General features: G+C 49.5%; 5 protein-coding genes across 5 annotated transcripts; all 5 read right to left on the reverse strand.

Moving 5' to 3' along the window:
* Positions 1–41: 41 nt before the first annotated feature.
* LTR84_007263 (uncharacterized protein) lies at positions 42–2365 on the reverse strand (the record flags this gene model as incomplete). The annotated part of the gene is made up of 2 exons (XM_064850816.1): positions 42–1619; positions 1673–2365. The coding sequence occupies 2 exons, from the start codon at positions 2363–2365 to the stop codon at positions 42–44; spliced, it is 2271 nt and encodes a 756-aa protein (XP_064702482.1).
* Positions 2366–3369: 1004 nt separating this feature from the next.
* LTR84_007264 (uncharacterized protein) lies at positions 3370–4385 on the reverse strand (the record flags this gene model as incomplete). Its single annotated transcript, XM_064850817.1, has 2 exons — positions 3370–4177; positions 4237–4385. The coding sequence occupies 2 exons, from the start codon at positions 4383–4385 to the stop codon at positions 3370–3372; spliced, it is 957 nt and encodes a 318-aa protein (XP_064702483.1).
* Positions 4386–5570: 1185 nt separating this feature from the next.
* Positions 5571–7499, reverse strand: LTR84_007265 (uncharacterized protein; the record flags this gene model as incomplete). Its single annotated transcript, XM_064850818.1, has 2 exons — positions 5571–6749; positions 6807–7499. The coding sequence occupies 2 exons, from the start codon at positions 7497–7499 to the stop codon at positions 5571–5573; spliced, it is 1872 nt and encodes a 623-aa protein (XP_064702484.1).
* Positions 7500–11186: 3687 nt separating this feature from the next.
* On the reverse strand, positions 11187–14413 carry LTR84_007266 (uncharacterized protein; the record flags this gene model as incomplete). The annotated part of the gene is made up of 5 exons (XM_064850819.1): positions 11187–12140; positions 12195–12576; positions 12632–13240; positions 13298–14048; positions 14113–14413. The coding sequence occupies 5 exons, from the start codon at positions 14411–14413 to the stop codon at positions 11187–11189; spliced, it is 2997 nt and encodes a 998-aa protein (XP_064702485.1).
* Positions 14414–16369: 1956 nt separating this feature from the next.
* On the reverse strand, positions 16370–18089 carry LTR84_007267 (uncharacterized protein; the record flags this gene model as incomplete). Its single annotated transcript, XM_064850820.1, has 3 exons — positions 16370–16769; positions 16865–17915; positions 18083–18089. 3 exons carry the CDS (start codon positions 18087–18089, stop codon positions 16370–16372), a joined length of 1458 nt encoding a protein of 485 aa, XP_064702486.1.
* Positions 18090–18584: the final 495 nt, after the last annotated feature.

Raw genomic sequence — 18584 nt, forward strand, 5'->3', positions numbered from 1 at the left:
GAGATCCAAAAATCTCTTCCTGACTTATCATCCATGCACCCTCAATTATGATTCATCCAAGCCGCCGTATTGTCATGACCCATCCAAAAAGGGATATCAAAGCCCTGCAACGGATCGAGCCCATCGACCGAGAAGGGTGGCATCTCAGAGATCGGCCCCAGATCCATCGTGGTGAAATCCGGCCACGGCCTGCCGCCGCCGCTGCCGCCGCTGCCGCCACCTGCAGTGTCAGGAAAGAAAGGCGACTCTGGAAAGGAGGAACCGGCGTTCCAAAACTGGACGTTCGAGGTTGAGCCGGCGGGCGGTGTGAAAACCTGTTGTTGTTGCTGTTGCTGTTGCTGATTCTGCAGTTCTTCTAATCCCGATCGTAGGTTCTGCCTTGTGCTTGTCGTGCTGGCGTCGAGGGTGCCGTACTGCGGCATTTGAGAGGGTTGCTGTGCCGGGGTCCGCTGGGGCTGTGGCTGGCTCGTGGGATATGCCGGGGGCGTCCATTTGGGTTGTGGGATCGCGGTCCTGGGGCTGTTGTCTTGCCCATGGCTCTGGTAGTACGTGTTGTTGGCACTACTGTCCTCGTCGCCACGGAGTCCCGGGTGTTCGAGGTGTCCTGCTGAGATGCCACTGTCGGAGTGGACAGACGAGATGGTCGACATCAGGCGCGGTCGTTCCGTTACCCCTCCGGCGGTGCTGCTACCACCGCCACTCCTACCGCCGTTCTGGTGCAATGCGGATCGCATATCGCGAACTGCAATCGCACAAGCCGATGGCCAAATACTTCCTCGAGCACTAAGCTTCTCTAGAATCTGCAGGCTTCGATCGGTGTATCTCACTGCGATTTGGGTTTCCACCTGATTTTCCATCGCCGCATAGAGCATGATAAATGCGCTCATCCAAACAGCCCAGGTGAATGATGGCCAGAACATAGGGAGGAACAGCTTCAAACCTTGGCCTGGTGACGTCGTGGTCGATTCATTGATTGGAGCGACGAGAGAATGGAGAACCGTGATGATTGATTTCGATGCGGCAATGCAGGTATGTAAGGCACCAGCATAACTTGCAGTCTTTTTGGAGGCGGTCAGGAGCGGTCGGTTCAGGGCAATGATAGATTCATGCTTTAGCACTTTGAAGACCGCCTTGTGCAGCGTGGTAAACGGCATATCCTGCATATCGGCTTGTTCAATCGAGTCTTCCACATTATTCCACCACTGGGTGAGCTTAGCGTTGATCGTCATGGCTCTCTCTAGGCTATCGGCTCGCTGCGCAACCGACTTATTCCGCAGTTCCATTATCAAGCCTTTGATCTGAGCGTGTTTCGATAAAAGAGTCAATATCCTCAACCTGCCATCTACCGGTGGATTGTTGGTCTGAGGATCGGCCTTTGATGACTGAGTATTCTTCGCCGAGACAACATGTCGCTCTGCATCAGGGTAGCAGACGTCAACATCATCGTCGCGAATGGTGAGTGGTAATCCAAGCGCTTGGCACAAGTGTCGATCGATGCAATATATCGACCAAAAAGCCGTTGACGTAGCTGTTGTTCGCCGATGGTAAAGGAGGAGAACCTTGCAGGACATCGATGAAGACCCATCTGAAATGCGAGCCTTATCACGAGTCCGCCAAGCCTAGATGCAGCATTGAGTCGCAGCATGGACACTTCGAGCAGTTGAATGCAAACCACGGATTGCAGCGCTTGAATTGTCGCCGCTTTGGTCAGGGCGGGCTGTACACTTTCAAGTGCCTCGTCAAACGTCGTGAAGACAAGACATTTAGGTACGGGTCTCTGGGTGGGATGGTTCCGTTGCCGCCGGTCGCATAAGCTGATTGAGATGATGGTTTTCATGATGATCACTTCAAAAGTGTTTTCCAGGGGGACACCATTCTGCGCGAATTTCTCAAAGCTTTCAAGTACTGACGGCGCGTGGAGGAATGGATATGCGGGATGCCAGATATCGAAATAGCTCGCCGACCAATCGAGCAATTCATCAAAAGTGAAAGGCACAATACCAGGATGATGATCTTCGAGGTTAACTTCATGCGGCTGCCAGATTTGTCGCGATATCGCGACGCCGTTACCAGTCTCGAGCCGATCATCCTCTCCAGGGACAAGATTACTTTCTGGGGTTTCGCCATGGGTATTTGGCGTCCTTCCGACCATCGCGCTGTAAACGGAGCGAATGAAATGGATCCCGCTGGCACTTCCGACGAAGCTTGCTGAAGTCACGGAGCCTCCATTGCGCATCAGGCCGACTTCTTGTTGTCGTGCTGGATCCTGGCCGTGGGATTCCTTTTGTCTTTTTGCTGGACGCTCTTCGCCATTCTCCTGCCCAATATTATCCCGTGGCGAGGAAGTGTTCCGATATGATTGCATAGTGTATGTCGACACGTATATGGAATTATCAATATTGTAAGTGGTTATTCTATCTCAACAGAACGAAATGAGGACGTGTGCATCGACGACGACCGGAGCTCCAGGAGGGTCTGCCGAGAGCCTAGCCCCTGCCCACACCCCGCAAAGTACGGATATCATGCTTCCTTTTGCTAGTTATGGTTTCTTAGTTCAATGTACTATCTGCTAGCACTCAGCGGTGGTCAGAATTCGTGGAATGCCCAACTGCAGCTTTCAGTTGAGCTTTTTACCACATCTATTCTGGCGGCGGGGCCTTGCACTTTTCCTCAGCTAGAGATTATCTATGAGACTGTAATACAAGTCAGTAACTTCCAAGGTTGCCATCAACAATAGGTGCTAGTTTTGGCGTAGTCTTTATTCACTGCGGGCGGCAGGGCCGCGCAAGCTTACGAGTGGCTACCTTGGTGCTCCACGAATTTTGGCATAGGTATCTAGGTAAGCACCTAAATTAGTGAGCAGGCCCGAAAATCCTCGGGTCAACCACCTTGGGTGCCCTCGGCCCCTCTTTCTGCCTTTTCACCCAACGAAAGTGCCTATTCAACGACAGCATTGCGCTGAGTCTGGCCTTCTGGAACGAATGTGGGGGAAGCATAACTATTTTAGATGGGTCGTTAGCTACCTAAGTAGTTACCCACCTATCGAACCATCTTGTTAGCGAGCGACCTGCATCCTTTTACTTCCTGGCTGTCACATTTGAGGCAAAGCCTGCCTCGTTTCGACCGGGTACAGCAGATCTCACTGTCCTCCGACGACATGAAGTATCGAGGTTTCACGTGGCAAAGAAGCTAGACACTCAGATGATAACGCAACATGGAAATCGAATGTGTATATCTTATATGTGCACAACAGCTAAAGTTAACCAGATACGTCTTTGGAGCAAGAGCTCGAGTCTCAGCTCTACAAAGGTAAAATATATTGGCAGAATATTTGTTCAGTGTTTCACTGACATAGTTCTGCTATATGATTCAGAAAAAACGCCGCCATTGGGTCGACGACACTTGCTGTGCCCGACTCCCACCAGAACTTTGATCACTTCCAAAAGATTCATTGATGCTTCCATCCACATTCATGGAGGACATTGAAGGATGATTTTGATCGGTCAAGCGCAGCCAAGAGGACTGATTTGGGTTCCCGACCATTGTGGGAGAATTTCTCCACTGTTCTGGTGGCAGGGTCTGGGTTTGGTAGGATGGAAATGTAGCTGATGAAGAGCCGTCTACGGTGCTCGGGAATGATGTGCTAGAAATCGGCATGGCGGGCCGAGAGGGTGGTGGCATCATGGTATTTTCGTCGCGCGTCATGCTTCCATCGCTGGTTCCGCCGGGAGATAGATATGATACCGTGTCTTGGTTATGCATAAACCCAGACTGCAGGAAAGTTGGTTGTTGAAGTTGAACCAGATCACCACTGCTCATTGATCGGTGGAATTGCGGCTGTCTTCTGGAGCCTGACTGTTCTGGGAAAGATTCTGTATGTAAGCCGACCAAAGACATTCGATCCTGGACCCATTCCAACCGCTGGGTTGATGTTCCTATTGGGAGTCTTTCCCATTCGGCAACTTTCTCGGCTTTGGTCTGAGTGATACTTTGTTTCGCAAGGACTCGTCGAGTGTCAAGATTGTGAGGTTGCTCCTGTCCGGTATTCAAGTCGCCTCCTCTGTCGTTGAAGGGGGTCGGTTGAAGGAAGGAGAGCGTGTGTAAAGTGTCGAATAGTGCTAGCTCTGTTTCTAGCAATCGTTTCTCCAGAGCCGCGATGTATCCTGGGGGAAACCCTCTGATAGTAACAGCGGTCAACACCAGAGTCTATACATTGGTTTGTCATCATTGTCATACCTTTTATTACTCTCCGGGTAGTTGCATCGCATGCCAGCCCCGATACATTGTGTGCATATTGGGAGTTTGCGATCACACTGTGTAGAGTCATGCGTCAGTCCCAGGTTTATAACGATACCGATGACTTTGAGGTGTTCCTTACTCTGCATTTCTTGGTCCTACAAGACTCACATGCAACCACATTTACCTCTGAACATGAAAGCGGTCAACATGCGAAATCAACAAAGGGGAATGCATGGTCAATTCCAGCATCTGGAGCATGTTGCGTTGATGGTGCCCGCCGTTGACATCACAAAGCTTTTGAATATATTTCAAAACACTTTGCAAAGACATTGATTGATGATTGAGACCGCGCCCAGCAAGCCTGAGTAAAAGTCAGGGTAAGGACAACTTACCAGAAGCAGCCAGCAGTCCTGCCATATGACACACTGGAACCCAAATCACATAGTGTAAGGTACAGGAGCGCGCTTGACACCCGCTTGACCTTCTCCGCCTAGGCACTCAACAGTGGGCCGACAGCCCATCTATTAAATAAAGGACCGTCAATAGGCCTTGTTCAGTGAGGTCAAGGTACGGTGAAGAGTACCTAAGTAACCTCGTGTGATACCGGGAGAAGACGTCTTGTTGAAGTTGCAGTGGTGCTGGAACTTGGATTTCGGGACGTCAGAGAGAAGAGTTCTAGAAGCTGGTTCGTATTCCGGCGAAAGCTTTTCCCGCTTGGCTATTGGGTCTGCCTATCCCACTCGAGTTTGGTTGCATTTATCCAAAACCTTCCATCGGGCTTCGAGAACATCGTCCCTATTCTTCCCTGTCCTAGCATGAGCAACTCGGCCTACCAGTTGTCTCCTTCCGCATCATATTCGCATATTATCTAGGTACATTGAGGTTGTAACACTGTGGGGACATGACTTGGTTGATCATTGCATGAAGAGGGTCAAGCGCCACGTATTATTGAAGCTCATCATCAGCCTTGGTGAAACTTTGAGGTATGGTTGATATTCTTCTGCGTCATTGCATGCAGATGTTATCTGAAAATGAATTTGAGTTATGCTCTGAGCAGCAGCAGTTAATCTGCACTGCCCGTCCCTGGGATGATGTGACTGCTCTAGTTCACAACCCAGTAAGCAATTTACACGTTGAAACATTCCCGCCCAGTGCGTGATCTAACGCCTAAGAAACTCCCACAAATCATATGAAAGAGCTTTTGGGGCATGGGGCTGATTCTCAATCTCATCCAGCTGAAGGTCGTCATAGGAATCTGCCCATGCTCTTTCGGTCATTCGATAGTCATCGCCTGCTTCATATCACACTGTATTGAAATCATGACTGGCCAATCATACACTCTCCTCGACGTGTCGAAGAACAGGGTAAAGTTGTTCCTGATCAGACTTGTCCTTGTGGTCGTCAGTGCCTGACATATCAGTGTCAACATTGCCCTCGTCTTTGACGTCAGACTCATTGCCTTCCACATCTCCGAAATCTCCACGTTCGAGTCTCTTCTTGATAAATTCCCGCATCCATTCGATGAGTCGCATGTTCTGGACCCAAACTTGTTCATGATCGGCTTCCTTGGAGTCGCTCTTGGGGGTACTGGCATCAGCGCTGAGTGCTGGGTCAATGACACTTTCTTCTGGCGAAGCTTTACCCTTGCCCTTGGCTTGTTTATTCATAGCAGAGGCAGGGGGGGTGACAGATCCATCACTAGCGATATCCATGTCATCTTTGCCAGGTGCAGGAGCAGCGCGTTGCAGCATGCCACCGCTGTAACGCCGACGGTGATCTTCGCTGTCATACATCCCACTGAGAGTTGCAGCATTGGCAGCAGCATAAGCAATATCACTGGCACTGGATGGCAAAGTAGGGTACATGGCGCTGGTGGATGGTGCAGCATGACCCTGTAGAGGGCTTTGACCGGAGGTGTAGCTTTGAGCAGAAGATGGTGGAGTAAGTCCTGGAGTGCTTGCATCAGTCGCGCTGGCAATGCTGCCCTGGTGATGATGTTGAAGCATGGATGAAGGGGTGCTGTGAGAAGCGGCAGATGGCATATGAGAGCTGGGTGGGCTATTGCTTGTTCTGTAAGCCACATAGCTCGCACCAGGTTGTGCAACACCATTCTGAGCCAAGTGGTTGTCGTTTTCATAGATGGTGGCTTGCATCTGCTCAAGAATTTGATCAATCGAGGTCAAGTCTTCACGAGTCTTTGCATTGCCCATAGGAGGCAAGCTGTAAGCTTGAATAGGATCGGCATGATCGTACGCTCCACCAAGCGAGACAGGCTGGTAGGCCGGAACCGAGACAGCAGATGGAATGATTTGAGGAAGTTGAAGACCTTGAAGCTCAAAAAGGCGACGGCTGACGTTGTGGAAATTGATTGGGTCGAGCTCTCTACGCTTCACCTGGCCGAAGAAGTGATCAAGAGCATCATAGCCACGCTTGCGGGTTTCGAAATCGTAGGTGGTTTGAGGGGCAGTGCTGTAGTATGTCACTGGACCATAGCCTGGGTGAGCGCCAGCCTGTAGGTAACTTTAGCTCATGATCTCTGTTTCAATTTGATTGGTGATGATGCTTACCTGAGGGTGAGGTTGATAATACTGATTGGGATGATGTTGACCAGCGTAGTCGGCAGGACCAGGCATGGCAGGTGCATAGTAATTGGGAGGAACTTGACCCGTCAGAGGATGACCATAGTAGGAAGCGTTGTAGTCTGCGCCCGAGGGCATGCCATTCTGAGGTTGACGCTGTCCACCATTGGGCTCCAAGTTTGGAGAGCGCATGATCACACTGTCGTCAGCATGTGTCTTGACGTGCTTCTTGAGATCTTGGGGCCGCTTGAAAGCCTTGCCGCAGAACTCGCATTTATGAGGTTTCAAGGGCACATGAACTCTGATGTGAGAGGTGATATGGTCGCGCTTGACCGTGGTGGTGCGGCACTGACCCCATGCGCAGGTGAGGTTGAGGTTGTTAGTCGACTTGCGACCAACATGACGTTCACAAACGTGTTCCTGTTGCCGATTAGATGGATCGAAATGAGTGGTGATGGAGAATGATCGACTTACATAGAGGGCTTCTGGTGAGGTGCAGCGTTCGCCGCAGGCTTGCCACTGACATTGCAAATTTTCACCTGCAGAGTTCACCGCAGGGGCAGTGGGTTGCGGAGCGGCGGCGGCAGCGGGCTGTTGAGGAAGTTGACCTTGTTGAGGGACAACATCTTGTGGAGGAGGGGGATTGGGAGTAGTGGTGCTGGCTTCACCAATTTCAGACATGGTTGCCAAGTAAATCAGAGGGCCAAGATCAGGAAACTTGGCGACCGGGAGGAGAGGAATCTGGAATAGATCGAGTCGACGTCGACAAGGCTACACAACACGCATGCAACGACGGCGGATGAGATTGAAGTCAACAGTTGAATTGTTGATGAATCGGTGGTGAGAGAAAGGAAGAAGAGGCAGCTTGAGTTTTTGGATTTGGGGGAGGGTGTGCTGAAGGGGAAAGAGGAAGAAGTAGCTGCAGCGCGTGGGCAGTGGCGGGTGGTGAAATGAAATAGACTCGTGCTGCTCGGCAGACTAGTCGGATTGAGTCTGTAAGTACTACCACGAGAGAGTTTCTCTCTGTCTGTCGTTCAGATGGGCTCGGTGAGAAGAATAAAACACTGCTCAGAGAGGAATCCGGTGGAGGGAAGAAGAGAGGATAGAAGGAATGGAGGGGGGAAGGGGGTGCCAGTGGGTGATATGATCGGATTAACTACGACTACTAGCCACTATTACAAGTAGTGAATGAATCTCACACGCGGTTCACTGGTGGAGGGCACTGGCAGGGTAGGGACACTGATAGCCACAGCCCACCACTAACTACGGAGTTACTTCCTGATGATGGGGGAGGGGCGGGTAGAAGAGGAAGACCAGGCCAAGGCCCAAGATGTTATGGGGATGATTGAGTGGTCCCGGTTTGGAGGAAGAGACAAGCAGGACGACATGAACAGAATCAAAGACGAAGCGGGCACCACCGCAGCCGCAACAACTGATTTCCAGCGTGTCACGCCAAGACGCCAAGAGGTTTGGCCAAGCCACTAGCTGGTCCAAAGTGGGGCTCTTGCTTGACCTGCACCGATTTGGCCGTAACACCTGATTGTGGCTGTCAGCACGATACGAGCGCGGTGCAAAGAGATTTGTAACTGATTTGGATTTCTCAGGACGTAGGAACAACCTTGCAAACCCTTTGCGTGACAAGGTATTTTGTGTTGTATCTTGTTCCATGTTTTGAGAGACTGATTCGACGAAAGGGATGGGAATTCTCCTGGGAGCCAAGGCCGGGATTCTTGGACACCTGGGCATGTCTTGGACGCTTGGGAGCGGGATGCCCAGCTCACGGAGGCGATGCCCAGCAAAGGGGGGCGCTGGTGTTGATGCTCCGAGAAATGAAACTTTGACTAAACGCAAGGTGGCGACTTGAGATTGGCAGCTTTTCACAATCTGCATTTCGGCAACAGACAAAGCACGGCCTAGTCGGGATTCTTGTTTGGAAAGAACAACTCTGGGCACGAGTAGCTGAACTCTCAGAGTCGATTCCCGAACAACCAACTTTCCACGTTTCTTTTCCTGCACCATCGCAACAAAGACTCAGCCCACTCCTGGTGCTTCTCATTTCTTGTCTATCTCAGTCCCCGTCTTCCCCATCCCGACATACATCCCGATGTGCAGGTGTTCATGTTTGTCCATCAGAGATCTATCTTTCCTCATGCATGACGTGATGACGCTCATATATTTCTCCATCACATACCTGAAGAATCAACCTACCTCGGGTTGTCTGTCTATTTAGCATCCACAGTGTATTGCTGATCGGATCTCATGTCGCCTGCATGCCAGTGCATCAGACTTTACTCTATCCGACCATGTCTTCCATCTCCATTTTTCACGTCCTCACCTGAGGCTTCCGTTCACGTGCTGAAAGAATTACCATGATTCAATGACGATCGCATTCTAGCCAAGGTCTCTGAGCGGTGCCCGCCATGGTACCAGATATCCAATGGTCCACGTGGACTCATCACTCAAACTTGGCTCAAGCCCTCCTTTACATCATTCAATTCATGTCTCTTGGCCAAATTTCCCGTCCCAAGCATCTCCTCTCCTCCCATTTTACCAAGCCTTTCCGAGATTATGCCCAGCCTCGCCACATTTCCAAGGTTTTCAATTTCCCTCTCTCATTCCTGCCAAGTCGCCACTACTAAATAGGACGCGTATGCCTTACTTCCGGAGTGTGCATAGCAATTATGTCATGCTACAGGTCGCTTATATCTGATGCATGGCAGAATGGTTTGCCTCATGCCAATTTTCTCCTTCCGAGCGGAATCTCTTGGAAGTTGAAAATGTCTCCATGACAAGTGGTAACCACCATGCCGTCATAGGGAAATTCTCAGACTCCCTCGTCACCCTATCACTCAGTCTCCTGTATCACATGTGGAACGATGGTCGGCAGTAGACGCTCATTCAACGCAGTGCTCGCCCATGGATTTGTTCTTGCGTTCACTACTGTGCAGAACATCAACAAATGAACCATTACCTGGATCCCTATAGGTTAATCCTTCTTTTTTCTTGGTAAAGAGTATCGGAAACACGGTGACCGAAGCCCTGCTGCAGTCTAACGTCCGTCGGTAATGTCACCGTCCACCTCAGTTTCATCCATGTCCTGGGGAAGATTCCATGATTGCAGGATGCCCTCTTGCCAAAAAAAGAGAGAAGTGTTCTTCTTACCATCTATGTATCTGTCTTTACGCATGCCTTTCTCTTGGATAGTAGCTATGCGTTACCTGGTATATATAGTCCGCGTTCAGGCCTGGCGTGATTGATCAAGAGTAATCAAGCAAGCCTGCAAAAGTACCCGTATCTAAAACGCACGAGAAATCAACTAGGACGTAAAACACCATCAATATCACCACCACCACATGGTACATTTTAGCGCTCTACAGCGACGAATCCACAAATATCATGCAATACACGCCTCATAATTCTATTAATAATACCACATCCCATAATAACAGTAAATTAATTCAACGCTTACATCATATCTGTCAAATTAATATTAACATCACGCAAGGAGACAGTAGAAACTTGAAGAATGATGATAAAACAGAATCAGAATCAGAATATACTCTCCACTTGTTTTCTACCAATAGTCCGAGCTCTACCTCTCCTTGTTGCAACGCACTCGGATCCAGATGATACCGGTGCTTGGTTACGTGTTTCCTCGTCCTATATTTCATACTGCGGGTGGCCGTTGAATTATTGCGATATAGTTGTGTTCAAGAAATATAATATAATATTATATATACCACACCGAACCCTAGATACCTGCATAATCACGTACGTTCAGACACACATCCGACCACGCCATCCATCCCATACAAGACGAAATGTCCACGTACCGTACCTGCCTATCCTAATCCAATTCCCATTTGCCCCATCGAAAACAACCGAGCACATTTGTTGTCGATGGACGAATCTCTCATGCCGTGAATCGTGAACAGCCATTGAACACCCAAAACACCTCAGGAAAGATAAAGCGGGCAAATACCGATGACGATTCCAGCTCAAAGAATCCCATCGACTGACACCTCGTTAAATCTCCAGCCTCGTGATTAAATGACGGCTAGGTTCGTTCCTGCAAATCGAAAAGTCGATGGCTGTTGTTGTTGTTTTTTTCTATTTCGTATTTCGGCCGGTCCGGCTTTTCCTTCTCAAAGCAGATATTTCTTTCCATTATCCTGTATCTCTAACGCCGGGTTCTGGTCGGTCGTCACTATGCATTATGCGCATTGTAGTATGTCTTGTCGGTGGTTTCATTTCCTAATCCAATCCATCGGTCGTCCATTGTCAAACGACCAAAGCTCAAAGCACAAATCGGGCATTTCCATCATTTTCAGATATTCTCAAAAAAACACCTGAAACCATTCGAGTGCCTCACTGCGGGTTGGTGAAGTGCTGACCGTTCCAATTCGTGCCCCAGCTCTCCGGCGTGAAGAAATCGTTGAGCCCGGCTTCCGCACTCGGCGTGAGGCCGGTCCTCAAGCTCACGTCATTCTTCTGCAGTCTATTCCAGTACTCTTCCGAATTCTGCGATCCTGGTGGGCCTGTGTTGTCGGAAAGGTCGCTCGTGGTCGTCATGGGATCGTGGATGTTGGGAATCTGACTATTATGGCTGAAATGCGGGTTGTGCTCGGCACCGAACGTGTTCTGCATGAGGAGGTCGGTCAATGGGGCCCCAAAATGGTTGGCATTTCCACCATAGCCTTGCATTAAACCTGCGTGATCATTGAGCGCCCGCTGATAATGAAAATCATAGTTGGGCGCTGAGGTGGATTGTGGCATCTGTCCGACATTGGTGGTGGGTGTTTCGTACATGTGATGGTCACTGGGGCCGGTGAAGGCATCCATGCCCGAATCTTGGAACGAATATTGGGCATCTGAGGACTCCAACGTACTGATCGGTTGATTGGGATACGCAAATGGATTGTCGCTTGGAAACATAACATTCTTGAGATCGGGAATTTGTGCATTTGCCATTTGAGGTGTGAAATCGAAGTTGGGAGACATGGGCGAGGCCGTCGACGGACTTCCAAACCCAACCATAGGGGGCTGTGGGGCAACACCATCGATGAAGCTCGCCATAGCAGGAGCTTCCGGCATCGAGTTTCGTTTTGCAATCTTCGCAAGGAAATCAGAGGGGAAGGTTCGTGCACGTGCTGGGGGACCAGTAGGCTCCCGAAGACTGATTGGAGTGGCGATTCCCGATGTCTGAGGTTTCTCTTGAGTTGCTTCATTACCGGGTGGAGGCCTCTTGCGAGCCGTACTCGGAATAGGTTTTGTAGAACTTCTTCGCTCCTGTAACTTGGTCGGCAAAGCGTCAAACAGGACCTAAGCATTATCAGTATCTCCTGCTTATCAGCGGATCTTATTGCAATGACTTACATTCAAGCTCAGCGTGCATCTATCAGCAGCCATACTCCGCTTGGCAAGGCTTGCAAGAGTGTCTCTGCCTTCAACTGCATCCTTTAGAATATCTTGCCCGGTCGGACTGTTGGGATTCTCGATAACAAAATATACGAGCGACAGAATGGCGAAATAGGTTGTATACATCACAAACCAATACGATCCAACCAGTAAACCCCGTCGCTTCATTTCACTCGTGATATGCACAATGTTTCTGCTTACACTGATGCAGGCAGCTGCACAAGCAAAGCTTCGCTTGTCAACATTTTTGGTTTGGCAAGCTTGTGAAACGTAGTGTAGGAAAGGGCGATAGATCATCATCTGTACGTGGGCGTAGGAAATGCGAAGTAGTTGTTGTACTCTGGGCTCAACTTAGCAAACGACTGTGTCCCGAATTTTGGATCTTTTTGACTCACCTGGCAAGTTCTCTGGTCGCATTTTCCGAAGGTCTTAATTCCATAGGTAATTCGTCCATCCAAACCTGAAGATCCCGCTCCAATTCGCGAATTCGACGGTGGCTAATGGTGTAGTGTTGATCTGTTTGCGAAGTGTTCAAGCCTTTGATCGGATAGATAAATCGCACCACTTTACGCAAGGTATGTGTTAATCTCGTACCCGCATTGGTCGCCTTCATGAGAGAGAAGACACCGGCTGGCATAGGTTGAATGCCTTCTGGAGTGATATACTCATCATCAACCTCGGTCGGAAACTCCTGGTCGCAATCATCGTCACTCAACATTTGTGGAAGCCCAAGTACAGCACCGACGTAAGAATCCATTTTTCGAACAAGCCAGAATGCCCTTTTCCGCTCTTCCAACTCAATAGGATTGAACTTGTGCGAAACGACCCTGTGTATGCCGAGACGACAACATGCTCTCAGCGCAATACCAATATAGGCGTAGCACGTCACAAGCTTTGCTGTCGACTGAAGAAACAAGATCATAAACACCACAGCCTGGAGAGAGGTGAGATCTCTACAGTCTGTGATGTCCAGCATCTGTTTTGCAGTGTTGAAATACTGGTATCTGCGGGTCGGGGGTTAGCAAAACCAAAAAAAATATAGTGGGACTGCTTGAGCTTACCCTTGTTCAGTAGCTTCTTTGTAGCCTTTGATATCAAGAGTTGTGTAGTCATTCTCCGCCTTTGAGAACAAGCAGCCCACTGCCATGACGACGTAAAGAAGAGGTAAAAACTGTACATGTTCGTTATTGTACTGCTCGGGTTCTGTGTCGTACAATTTGTTAAGACGTCTGAAGAAATTGGGTCTATGAACAGGTCGCATTAAAGCGCAACAGTCATCAAGGGTATTGCAACACAATTCGATAGCGACTTCTCTCGGTGGTAGGTCAACCGCGGCAGGAAGATTGAAGTCATAAGGCGATGATTGGGCTGATCGAGGAGACTCGAGAACCCCAGTAATTGTCCTCGTTTTGTTGAGTGTCTTGGAGTCAGGGAGAAGTTGGTCGCCAAACTGGGCACGGAATCGTCGCATGAAAACGTAACCAGAAGAATGTCCATGAAAATCCCAGTTGCCAGTGTCGTCAAGATCAAGAGCTCCGGTCCGATCCACCATGGACTGTAGTTGAGCATCATCATCATGCTTCACTGATTCGGGTGCGGACGTTGTTGATTTAGCCTCAGGTCGAGTATGGTTCCGGGCAGACTCAACCAATTGTTGGATAGACTGAGCATCGAATTTAGGGTCGTCCAAGTCGAGTCCGGGGAGGACAGAGCGCAACACGGCCTCAGCCTTTTGTAGTCGCGATTCTAGGGCTTCAATATACTGAGGTGCAGGATTGCGTCGACGATTGGATGGCTGATCATATGTACACTCTACAAACAGGTAAGATGAGTCAATTGCTGACGAGATTGGTCATTTAGCCGGGCGTAGACTTACCATAACTATAGACCGTACAATGTGTACAAGGCTGTTTACCGTCGCATTTGATCTTCTTCCGCCTACATTCGTCGCAAGCTCGAGTGACTCTCCGTCGCTTTTGTAATGGGGCAGTAGACTTTGTAGTGGATTCTTCAGGTTCAGGAGAGTCTGCGTCTGGAGACTCCGGTCGAGAGTCGGAGGTGTTTTGCTCTTTTTTGCCTGAGGCATCAACCTGTGAAGTTGAGAGGATATTGGTTGGCGCATCATCAGTCGCAGAATCCAATGACTGCGGAGTTACCATATCGTTGTCGCCCATCATGTTGTGGGGTCTAGAGATTGAACGAGAATGTCAATGTTGAGGGACTTGAAAGGCGCCTGTGCGCCCATACATTCCGCTTGATCAGCAGATGGTTAAGGGTTCCGACCTCGGTGATGCATGAAAGAGGTAACAAGTATTGAAGCCCCAAAGAAATTTATTTTGGTGAAAAGGATTACTCAAGAACCAAAGTCCCCCCAAATTCGCGCTTCGGGCTTAAGATTCGGAGACGGGTGCACCCCGCAGTTGAAAAGTGGCGCACTCGTATGGTAATGACGAATGAGTGATGTTGAGCAGGACCAGCGGACATGGGGAGGGTAAAGAAAGAAGAGTGGTGATTACAGCATACAGCTGTAGAAGCCCGTATCAGATTGAGTCACGGGTCACTCAAGCTAGAGTGGTTTAAAAATACAATGTCAAGGGAAAAGGCCCCGATCTCGCATCCGCCTCGCGCTTTGGTACTGGGACTGGACTGTTGTAGTCACAGACTCACAGGCGAGGATTGACCCTGGGATGTTCAAGATGCCGGTATATCGGCCAGGTCAACGTCATAGGGAGGATTGATACGTGAACAGGTCAATGAGGTTGCTCCAGTTGGAAATAAGATCCCCAATTAAAAGATTCGTTCATGCTCGAGTGGCTTGAAGAGAGTTCGAGTTAATCGACTCAAGCTTGAGAAAGGCTTCCCCTCTGTGGGAAGGGGCGAGCGCGAGTACGAGGTGGTTGACTTAGTTGGTGCTTCAACCACTGCAACGTGCCTCGACGGCGCCCATGGTCCCCTGGAACTTGCAAGGAAGACGGCCACTGACATGATGTAACAGGTCAAAGGCTCAGGAGGGAAAGTCCTAGTGCCTCCTAATAGAGCCATTGTGGAGGATGGGGAGTCGCCGATCCTACAGGCACTGGGTTTTGGTATTGGGTAGTTCCAGGGGATGGTGCTCCGGGCATGCCAATAAATCCACTGATGCTTGTAACCCTACTGTCCTCGCTTGTCAACCAACCTAAAAGCACTTCCACGGATCATGATGCATCAATTCTGCACGCATTGCGCCCTGAGACAAAATGATCGTGCGACTCCGGTTCACATTGCACAAACCGTGTGCTCAGGGAAATTCATACTTTGACCTCGAGATCTCCTATGGTCACTGTTTAGAGGCTGTTGCAGCTCTTTGTAATCGAGTGAGTTGTTGAGCCAATGGGCCTTTCAAGCCTATCGGTACTTGTGGCGTTTAATTGAGATAGGCGTCCAACTCGCGTGGTAGTCCCACCAAGGTGACCCCTCCTTCTCCCAAAGTGTCCTGGTACGAAGTTCGGGATGCAAGTTGCCCGAAGAATATGCGACGACAATGAGGTATATAATTCCCATGCTAGCTTCCAATCAACAAAGAGATAAGAGATTTACAAGCAACGGAATGGATTGGAGATGAACGAAAGCGAAGCTTCTGCGATTACGCAAAAATGTTCTTTTGTGATGATGCCGTCGTTGTTCCTTGTTGAACATCCTCTCAGTCTGGGGCACTCTTACAACACTCGTCGTACAACGAACGCAGAGCACGAACGCAGAGCGGCCTGTATCGTGCGAACTCGACCCACTACGAGTCTTGGAAATATGCACACTGCACCCTTAGCGAGGGTATTTTGGTAGGTGTACACGTATGCATTTCTGATCTTTTGTCTGTTGGGAGATTTACTGTCGATAACTCACTTGGTCCATGGCATTCACCAGACAATGCCATGGGTCGAGATATCCATTGGAAAGACGATATTGTGCCTGGAAGTCTGTAGTTCACATGATATCACACTCGAAATACTCGCACAATAAATCTGAAGAGCACCGCGTGCGTCGGTGCATAATCGACTTAAGTAACCCCACCTGGAGTCAGCCTACTGAGCACTACTATCAGCCTTCTTGTGCCTCGTGCCAACAACACCGGCTCCGCGTGACTGCCTTGCCACGGGTCAGGTTTCCGCGGGTCGGACAGCATCCGTACTTCTTAGGGAGTTCAATCCACTAACAGTACTGATCGGCTCTTTCCCTGGATGCCCCTTCTCCGTTACATCGCTTGCCGGATATGAGTCGGATGGACCCAGAACGATGTCATCAAACAGCTCGTTGACTCTTTCCAACGTGTACCCTTGTGTCTCTGGATAGTAAAAATAGACCACTGCCGCAGCCACCCAGTTGAAAGCCATGAAAATATAAAAGTATCGATATCCCATTTTCGAAAGCGCAATTGGTGAACATTGAGCAACAACCAGGTTTGAAGCCCAGTTGGTGAAGGTTGACAACGCAGTTCCTTTCGCTCGGATAGCTGTAGGAAACAGTTCGGCACACATGATCCAACTGAGACATCCCACACTGAGAATTTTCAGGTTAGCTGTGTCGATGAATTACGAAAAGGAGTCGAAGCGGAGGAGGAGGCAATGGAATGGTAAGCCGAGGATCACGCTCACCTGGTGAAAAACACCGAGAACACGAAATTCATCGCGACACTTGCTCTTAGAGCATTTGTGTTGCGCTCTCCCAATTCTGAAGCATCGTCGATGAAGAAATGGGCCAAAGTCGCATTCACACAGAGTGCTGCTCCCATTCCAATCATCGAGGGGATTAGGAGCTTCTTCCGCCCTACCCGGTCGACCAAAGCAATGCAAATTGTGTTGTACACCTGGGCGAGTGCCCCATAGATGCCGATGATGAAAAGAGATCTACTTGTTGAAAAATCGAGAACTCCATATATCCGTGGGCCATAATAATTGATAACGTTGATACCACTGGTCTGGGTGAAGAGTTGAATGCTGCATGCTATCAAAAGTCTCTTACGATATGAACGTTCTCGAAACATGTCGAGCCAGCCGACGCGGGATTGCCGTTCGACCTCGAGCATCTGCTGTATGAGGGTATACTCGCTTTGAACAATTTTTTGGTCGGAGTGTAATTTCTCAAGAGTGGCCCGCGCAGCAGCTTCATTGCCACGTTCCGCCAAATATCGCGGACTTTCTGGGAGAAACCAGGTTCCCGCCGCGAGTATCAACGCTGGTGCGACTTGGAAAGCGAGTGGTAGCCTCCAACTCAATGGACCCCTCACCAGTGAGCAGCCATACCCCATCCATTGAGCACAGACAAACCCAAGTCCTAGTTGCCACTGTTGTAGACCAGCCAGCAATGCACGTATTCTGGGATGAGCCACTTCGGAGCAATAGTTGGGTACCGTCGCCGACAGCAGACCGATTGCCAGCCCAGCAATTACCCGTCCGACGATGACAGTGGCAGCATTACTTGCGCCACCCTGTAAAGCACCGCCGAGGATAGCCAGAATAGAGCCAACAAAGATAGCTGCACGTCTACCGTACAGATCAGACAGCTGGGTAAGGATCAAAGACCCAATGATAGCACCTCCGGTAAAGGATGAGACGATACCACCAGTGATATCATCGGAAAGACCATCACTACCGAATCGTTGAACAAAATCATCCTGTGATATGGATGATGCTATGATACCAGAATCTGTGGGGAGGAAGAAACAAGATTAGTGACCAGTCAATTTTGTGAATCTGAAAAGCCCATTTGATATCCGGAAGGCACCATGTCATGGCTGACATAAAAACGTGCTGGCTGGACCCACATGCAGCTGATATATGCAGGAGAAAAAGATGGGAAAAGAACCGCCCAACTCACCATATCCAAAAAGAAATGCACCCAAGCACGCGAAAGCGCAACAAAAGCCGACCAGAAGCATTTGATAGATATGCAATAACTGAAAAGGAGATGGTCCAGGAGGGAAGACAGAAGGCCTGAAAATACAGTGCTGACAGGATGAGTTGGTCAAGTTGAGCCTCATTTAGCAGCCGAGAAAGACTTCCGCATTGCCAAGCTCGCCCCGGTTCTCTTAGTCACCATCATCTCCCGTGTCCAATTATGCACAATCTCTTTCCTTGATATCTCGTATTCGTGCTGGGGTGGAGCAAAACCCTTGAAATCTAGAAGAGTCTGTCCCCAGAACTAGTCGTGAAACCTGACTCTGCTGGCGGGCATCGTGTCGTGCACATCAAAAGCAGTTCAACTGCTTCAATTATACATCTGCTGGAATACTGATCAACATTATTTTTATGGGTGATTGCAGGAGCGATAGTGGTCAATATGACGAGACCCGTAACAGCTCTGTGGATTTTTCAC

The sequence above is a fragment of the Exophiala bonariae genome, assembly GCF_035927105.1.
Source record: "Exophiala bonariae strain CCFEE 5792 chromosome Unknown scaffold_28, whole genome shotgun sequence".
In the NCBI taxonomy this organism is placed as follows: domain Eukaryota; kingdom Fungi; phylum Ascomycota; class Eurotiomycetes; order Chaetothyriales; family Herpotrichiellaceae; genus Exophiala; species Exophiala bonariae.